Source organism: Piliocolobus tephrosceles, chromosome 8 (genome assembly GCF_002776525.5).
Source record: "Piliocolobus tephrosceles isolate RC106 chromosome 8, ASM277652v3, whole genome shotgun sequence".
In the NCBI taxonomy this organism is placed as follows: Eukaryota; Metazoa; Chordata; class Mammalia; order Primates; family Cercopithecidae; genus Piliocolobus; species Piliocolobus tephrosceles.
The window spans coordinates 147,270,445-147,279,509 of NC_045441.1; the positions used below are offsets into that span (position 1 = coordinate 147,270,445).

The 9,065-nt window shown below is 39.5% G+C and overlaps 1 protein-coding gene across 1 annotated transcript in view; it reads right to left on the reverse strand.

Annotated features, from left to right (window-relative positions):
* VIPR2 (vasoactive intestinal peptide receptor 2) overlaps positions 1-9,065 on the reverse strand; it is a 77,351-nt gene that overhangs the window by 20,847 nt on the left and 47,439 nt on the right. The window contains exon 5 of the mRNA XM_026451497.1: positions 7,501-7,598. Within this exon, the coding sequence (XP_026307282.1) occupies positions 7,501-7,598 (98 nt within the window). The remainder of the gene's footprint in view (positions 1-7,500; positions 7,599-9,065) is intronic.

Consider the following 9,065-nt stretch of genomic DNA (forward strand, 5'->3'; position numbering starts at 1 on the left):
ACTGCCAACAGAATTCAATCCTCCCTGAAATAGCCTCAAAAATGAAGGCAAAATTAAAATGATTTCAAGCAACCAAAACTCATAAGAATTCACTGCTGGTGGGACTGTGCTGAGAGAAACACTACAGGGAAATCTTCCTGCGGTAGGAAAATGATCCCAGATGGAAATACGAAAGGCAGGAGAATGAAGAGCACCAGAAAGAAATGTTGGGGGAATGCTAAGTAAATGCGACTTTTAACACAATAGCAATAGTATTTATATATGGAATTAAAATACATGGCAAAAACATAAAACATCTGAGAGGTAAATGGAGTTAAAAGGTTGTAAAATTCTTGAATTGACAGGAAAGTGGTAAAAGTAGTTACTGGAGGTTAACTCATGAGAAAAGGATGCCTATTGTGAATGTGGGGTGACAACTAGAAGAATAACAACAATCCAAAAGGGGAGAAGAAAACTGGAATAATAAAAATACTTGATCAATTCAAAAGAAACAAGAATATGTGCAAAACCAACAAAGAATAGCTGGGACAATTAGAAAGCAAATAAATGAAAGGTAGATTAGAACTCAGAGTTGTCATAAGTAGACTGTGTGTATGAAAATGCTGCATTTAAAAATAAAGATTGGAGACAAAAAGCAAATTCCAAGTAAGTGGAACTTACAAAATATATACCTTTAATATAAAACATAGGGAAGTAGAAAATAAAAGCACATAAAACCATATACTTGAAAACACAAAATAAAGCTAATATAATGATCTTAAATATCAGACAAAGCAGATTTTTTAAGGTAGGGGACATTACTACACATTGGCAGTTTAAACTGATATACTCCTAATGACACAGCCTTAAAATATAGATGGTAAACAGTGAAAGAATTAAAAGGACAAATAGACAAGCCCACAATTACAGTTGGAGATTTTAATACATGTCTTTCAGTACTGGCAGAAAAATATATGTCTTTCAGTTTTGGTAGAAAAAGCAGTTAAAACAATCAGTAAAGGTTTGGAATAATTAAATAACATTTAAAAAGGGTGTGAATGATATATGTAGCATATATCCAAGAACTGCATAATTTACATTATTTTCAAATGAAAATGAAACTTTTACCAAAACAGATGGCACGCCAGATCAAAAAGCAAGCCTCAACGAACTTCAGAGGACTGAAAGTTGGTTCTTGGAAACCATTGATAAAGTTGCTAACACTTTATTTAGTAAGACTCATCAAGATAAAAAGAAAGAAAACACAAATTGACAATACCAGGACTGAAGGAGCAGAGATCTATATAGATCTTACATACATTAAAAATGTAACAGAACATTGAAAACATTGATGAAATGGGCACATTCCTTCAAAAGCACAACTTAGCAGAACTAACATACAAAGAAACAAAGACTCTGAATAGTCCTATATCTGGTTTAGAAATTTTGAACAACCAAATAAAACCTTCTCACAAAAAAACTCTCTGCCCTGTTGGCTCTTCTGTTGACTTCTTCCAAACATTTAAAGAAGATATAACATCTTATCTAACCTAAACTACTCCAAAAAATAGAAAAGAGAAAACACTTTCCTCTTCACTTTATGGGCCAACACCTAACCTTACCAGATTGACTCATGGGAAAGGAACACAATAGATCAATTTCATGAATGTAGATGCGAAAATTCTCAGCAAAATATTAGCAAACTGAGTTCAGCTATATATTAAAAACATAATATATCAAAACCACATAGGGTTAATTTAGGAATGAGAAGTGGATTTAACACTAGAAAATCTATTCATGTAATATTTCAAATTAAATGAACAAATGATAAAAACCATATGTAGATACATAAAAATCATGATAAAATTCAAAAGCCATTCATGATCAAACACTCTCAGAAAACTAGGAATTAAGAGGAACTTTCTTAATTTGGTAAAAGGTATCTTCAAAATATCTACAGCAAACATTATGCTTATAGGGAAGTATGGAAAGCTTTCACTCTGAGTTCAGAAATAAGAAAATGTTTGCTATCACCACTTCTATTCAACATTGTACTTCACAAACAGCAGGAATTACACATAGAAAAATCCAAGTGAATTTATGGAATAATTAAAGAATTCATAAAGGAATTTAGCAAGGTTGCTGAAGCAAGAGTTTTTTTTTTTTCCTTCTGAGACAGTCTTACTCTGTCACCCAGACTGGTCTCAAATTCCTAGGCTCAAGCAATCCTCCTGCCTTGGCCCAAAGTGCTGGGATTATAGGCATGAGCCACTGTACCTAGCCTTTGAAGCAAGATTAATATACTAAGATCAATTCTTTTTCAAGAAACTATTAGAAATGGAATTTAACAAAATATTTATAATAGCATAAACAAATACCTAGGAATGACTATTAAATTATGTATAAGACTTCCACTCAGAAAATCATAAAGCACTGAGAGAAATTAAAGAAAACCAAAACAAATGGAAGGATCTACTATGATCACAGGTTGGATGATTCAAAATTAGAATGATGTCCTGTCTATCCAAGCTGATCTACAGATACAATGCAATACCAGGTGAAATTGAAATAGAATTTTTGTTTGTTTGTTTGTTTGTTTTTTTGAAAGTGTCTTGCTCTGTTGCCCAGGCTGGAGTGCAGTGGTGTGATCATGGCTCACTGCAGCCTCAACCTGGGCTCAAGTGCCCACCATGGCCAGCTAATTTTAAATACTGTTGTAGAGACTGTAGAGACGGGGTCTCTCTATGTTGTCCTGGCTTGTCTTGAACTCCTGAACACAAGCAATCATCCTGCCTTGGCCTCCCAAAGTGCTGGGATCGCAGGCGTGAGCCACTGCATCCAGCCTGATTTTGCAAAAAGGCAATTGACATTACAAGTTCATTTTTAAGAGTTGATTTTTAAAATACACATGTAAGTACAAATGCCCAAGCTCTTCCTAATTAAAAAAAAAAAAAAAAGTTGATGGACTCGGACTTGTAGGAATAAAGACTTATTAAAGGCAGGGAAATTATAATAAACAGAAACAGTGCAATGGTAGAAGGTCGAAGGAGCAGAACTGGGACTCGAGGCCCCTACACATGCCACTGCCTGCTCTGTGAAGAGAAGCATTGCAGGCCACAGAAGCTCCTTCCTGTATTTACTCCTGGACAATGGGATACACATGCTGAAAGCCCTAAAGAAACTTCACCCTGCTTCACACCATAGTAGAAATAAATCCCAGGTGAATTATGGACAGAAACATGAAAAGTTAAAATAATAACATCTTTAGATGATAAAAAAAAAAAAAAAAAGAACATGGCAAAGATTTCTTAAGACGACTCAAGAAACAATGACATAAAGAAACAAATGTTAAATGAGCTCCATTAACATTAAGAGCTTCTGTTTATCCAAAGACCATGAAGAGAGCTTAAACCCAATCACAGAGCCGGAGACAAAATCCATAATACATAAGGCTCTAAGACTCCTAAACATCGACTTAAATAGAGTCCAAATAGGGAGAGACCAAATAGAAAAATAAGCAAACTCATTTTGAAATGGTACTTCAAAAAAAGCAAGATTTTGAAATGTATGAACTCATTTTCCACCAGGGAAATCAGAGAAATGTAAATTAAAACACCATTCTGTGTTATTATAGACCCACAAGAATGGCTGAAGGCTTAAAAATGGACAATACCAAATGGAGACAAGGGTGTGGTGCAAATGGAAGCCTCTTGCACTGTTGGTGGGTGTGTACACTGGTAACTACTTTGGAAATTACTTGGCAGCATTCATTTCTTTTTTATAAATGTATTTATTTTTAGTGGACACATGGTAACTGTACATATTTATGGGGTATACTTTGATGCTTTGATACATATCTGTGTGGTATAATGATCCCATCAGGCTATTAGCATATCTACTGGCAGTGTTTAGGAAGACTGACTCTATGTATAGCCTATGACCAGTAAATATAAAATAAACACAAATGTAAATATAAATGGTGTACATATACACACACATACCTAAAGTAACATGTGCATCTGTGCATGAGGTGATGACTAAGAATATAATAGCAGCATTATTTGTTATGCCTCAAACTGAGTAACCCATATGTCCATGAACAGTTGATTGGATAAATACATTTTTTTTTGAGTGGAATACTATATAGCAAGAAAATAAAACATGGTAACTACATGTAACAACATGGATGAACTTCCTTGCAAAATGCTGAGTGAAAGAATCCAGAGACCAGGAGTTCCTTTCGCATGATTCCGAGGTAACGTTTTCAAAAAGAGAGAAAAGTTGTCTCTGGTGCCAGAACTGTGAAAAACGACTGCTTTTCAGAAGGGAGGTGGGGTGGACACAGGGTGGCTGCTGGGTCCCTGGTGAGAGTCATGTCCCACATCTTAATCTGGTGCTGTGTTCGCTTGGTTAACATGTGTTCTGAATGTGTACTGCATTAGCAAATGTTTATTTTAGCATATGTAACACTGCCACAGAGCCTTAGTAAGCAAAGAATTGTAAACATGCTCTGAATTTTCTCTGTCTCTTGGGAGCAATTCCAAAGCTGCATGGCTACTGCACCAGGCTCATGCACCTGTGCTGCTCCCTCTGGCTTCTTTCCTCAACGCCCTTTCCTCAGAAGGCAAATGTCCCCCACCAGTGCCATTTTGCTTCCCACTGATTATCTCATTGGCTGGGTTTATCTCTCCAAATCACCTTTTCCCCTCTCTTATTTTCTTTTTCTCTTTCCCTCTCTCTCCTACCTTATGTGTTTCTGTGGAGTGGGGTTGGCACTCACAGCCGTCGCTCAGAGATGAGCACGCTTTTGGTCCAGTTAGCAAGCCATCCAAACACACGTTTGCTGGGTTTCTCAGTGATATTCTTCATTACTCACTGTTCATTTTAAATTTTCACTTCCATGTATGGATCTGCCAATGGGCAATGGAGGTAGCGGAAAGTGTGGCTTCCGGAAAGCGGGAGGACAGGAGTCTGCTTATTAGCAATGGTGGGAAAGGATTTTGGTGGCCACGTCCATCTGACAGAGACAGAGGTGCAGGCTGCAGTGATGAGAGCCTGGGTTGAAATCAGGGCTCTGCATGCACCAGCTCAGCAACCTGCAATGTCCAGTGACCTTCCTGGGGCTGCACTCTCCACCCGGAGAAACTGGGTCAGTGTCAGTACTTACCTGATGATGTTAACATCTGTAAAGTACTTGGCACAGTGCATGTTAGCAGTTACAGCTGTACCTCGGTGTCCACAGGGGATTGGGTCCAATCCCCCTCCCCCAACCTTGCCCCCCTTACCCCATGCCAAAATCCATGAATGTGCAAATCCCACATTTGGCCCTTCAGGACCCACGGATACATGAAGCTGGCCCTCCGTATCTGTGGCTTCTCATCCTGAGAATAGGCTGTATTTCTGATCTGTGGTTGAATCCGTCGATACAGAGGGCTGACCGTATTGAAAAACATTCTCAGAGAAGTGGACCATGCAGTTCAAACCCATGTTGTTTGAGAAGCAACTGTGCTGTGGTCCCTGCTGGACTGACATGGACTGGAGCCGTCTCTGTCAGTCCCTGGGTCATAGGGGCAGCTGTCACCATAGGATGACTCCTCCACAAAGCTGGTCATGTATTTGTTGTGAGAGTCAACGCTGCACTTTGGGACGTGTTCTAAGAAATAAGTAGCTCCATTTCCCGTGTATAAAATAAGAACATGGCTACTGAAGGCTTTCTTGGCTTATGGGGCTATTTTGGAGAAGAAATGTTCAATGCCTGCAAAGCATTCTGCTTCCTGGGTATAATTACTGAGACAATGGAGCACGTTATTTTTATAATTCGGACTTTAGAATCGACAGACTCTCACAGCTCTCAAGAAGTGGCACTGGACCCTGCTTCTGACAGAAGGACGTGGGATGAGCCCCAAGTCGAGAGATGCACACCAGCTCTGGATGCTTTTTCTGGCAAATATCACACACGTGGCCACCAGCAGAATGACATCCAACATAGACATGCACTTTTTTCAGCTCAGAAGTTCCACAGGCAGGTGACTAACGATGCCCACAGATGGAGGAGTGTGTTCTGTGCCCTAAAGGATCAGTGTTCATAGGCGGGATAATTCCCAACGCTCTTGGGTTGCCTAATTAAATATGTCACACTGTACATATGTGAAGGAAATGGATGTGTGTAAAAAATAAGGATTGTTCAATATAGGGAAATAAGATAAAATTTTCAGATTTAATTACCCTGGGTCAGCTTACCTCCTTAAAGTTTTCCTCTCTTTCTTCTCTTTAGCAACTTGAAAATTTAAACATATATAGTAAAATATCATACTCTATAAAATATAGAGTATAAAAGAACAAATATTAATATTGTACCAGCTTTTAAAAATAATTAGAATATGATAGGCCTTCCTCACACTTTTCAAAGTGCAGCCCTGTATTAAAGGTAGACTTATTCTTTCTGAGAATTGCCAACCATAGTTGAGATGCCTGAACAATAAAAAACATAACTCAATTACATTTGCTGGGTTTCTTAGCTGGATTCTCAACCACTCCTAACTTGTTTATTTTACTTCCAAGTATGGATCTCCTAATGGACTGTTGTTAGGGTCTAGAAACATTCCATTTGTTATATCTTTGATTTTATCTGACATTCTGGCAAACATTTGGATTACATTTTAGCAAAGAGAAATAAAATATGTAGTGGTTGATACATAGAGTAAGCTGAACAGCCTTCATTTTATTTAGTGCTAATGATATGTAAGGCAGATTTAATCCTAATTCACCAATGAGCTCTTCCTATAGAGAAACTACTGTTCTGGGACCAAACCCTCTACCCCCAACTCAAATCAAACAATGATTTGATTGGTCAAATCATCTGTACAATGTCATCATTAGTTACCAAGAGATCCCTAAAGATGCAGGTGGGCAGAGGCCATCTCACCTCACTGCCAGGGAAGAGTGGGTAGCACTTAATAAGCCCTCATCACAGCCTCACGTGCCATGCTAAGCCCTTCACATCCACCCACACATCAAGTTCTCACAACAGCCTTCTGAAGGGGGCTTCTTAGTCTCCACATGTTACAGAAGCACAGACAGGTTAAGTACTTTGTTCGAGGTCACACAGCTGCTAAGAGACAGACCCAAGATTTGAACCCAGACAGTCTCCACCTTCATGCTCTTAAACACATCGTAGCATCTCTAATAGAGCACCTACAGCCAAAACACAGGAGCTTTTGGATGGCAAGGGTGAGATCATGTTTCTTCTGTGTTTTCCATGCATTTGCATAATGGCTAAGTATTTAATAAATGATAGCTGAGCTGAATTCCTATCCAAGATCAGCATTATCTCTTTACATAATAAATGCAGAGTATTTAAATAAAATGTAAATGTTAACATCATATATCATGCCAGCATTCTCCAAGGGAGTCTTATTGGCTTAGCACACAGAGGGCTCCAGGCTGGGTGGCGCCTAGAAGCCCTAAATGGAAACTGCTTATCTTGTATTCTTTGCAGAATTACTAATTTCTGCTCCTTACCTGAAGAGGCACAGAATTATGCTTCCTGTTGCAAGAGACATCAGAGAGACACTGTAGCCCAGGGTATAAATGGCCTTCACCAGAATATAAAACGTGATCTACAAAGAAAGAAAATGGATCTGTAAGCTGAGGGTGACCAGCAGCACCAGACAATAGGAACGGTTCCAACATCCAGCCCTGTGCTCTGGCCGTGAAGGACTCTTGCCTGCCTGGAAGGCATGAGACAGTCTCACTTTATAATTCCACCTCCATTTTGAACCAAAAAATGACCCCCACCACTCAGAACCTCTACTTTTTTCTTATAATTCATCATGAATGACTTTGGATGGTTCCCGTAAAGCACCTCTGTCTGAAGGGAACATGACCCGCCACCATCAGGGAAAGCAAAGGAAGCGCTGAGCTAAGTTCAGAAAGAGAGCTCAGTCTGTCCCTGAGGCAGCACATCCAGCTTTCTGACACTTCTGGATGAGCTCAAGTGGACACACAGGTCTGAGTATATTAAACACTATGACCTACAGGCACAGGGTGTGGTGCTCCAGACAGAGGTACTTGTCTAAGCCAGAGCCAGTTGCTGAGTTGCAGTATCTTGGGAATTTTATTTCCTTAACATTTCTTGGTTTAGCAAGGTTCATGGCTTGATACTTTTAATCTCCACGAAATCATCAGGCACAGGAGGGATTCATGATCATCACTGTGGCAGAATCACTGGGAGTTCTATGACAACAGGGAATCCTACACAAAAAGAACTGGGTCCTCTAGAAGGAAAACCAGTGCTGGTCATGATAAAACCAGCAACACCTGCAGGGCATCGTCATAGCTCGCCACTCCCAAAGGCTGCTTCCTGGTCTGCATTTTCTTGATAAAGCTAATTCCTATAAAATAAAGAGGGAAACAATCCACGTGTGCTTACATGATGAATTTTATTTTTGCCAAGAGGTCCTAAGTCCGTATAAGTACAACCGAACCTCACTGCTATTTTACAATACAAAATTCAAGGCTCAAATTTTGTATTGTAACTCAAAAAGTTATGCTCTTGTTTATTAGTTTGGCTCTTAATTATAACTTTGCTGTTTAATCATTATTTAGAATGTATTAACCCATTTACTTTGCATTACAGGAATCTCTTCTTGGGAACCTCGGCCCTGCTTACTTAGGACAGCTCAGAAAAGAGCACAGAGTAGTCCTGGCCAGATCCCTCTTGCTTGCTATTCCTCATCCTTCCTGACTCCACTCATGAGAAGATGTCATTAACCACTACCCTTACCTCACCTAACCACCACTCTCAACTTGCCTAACCCATACTCACTTCATCTAACCACCACCTAACCACCCTCTCACCTCACCTAACCATCACATCACTTTACCCAACCACTACCCTCACCTCACCTAACCACAAGTCTCATCTAACCCACACTCCACCTACCCATGACCCTCACCTCATCTAACCACCATTCTCAACTCATCTAACCATCTCCTTCACCTAACCATCATCTCACTTCACCTAACCATCACCTTCACTTCACCTAACCACTCTTCTCACCTCACCTAACCACCACTCTCAACTC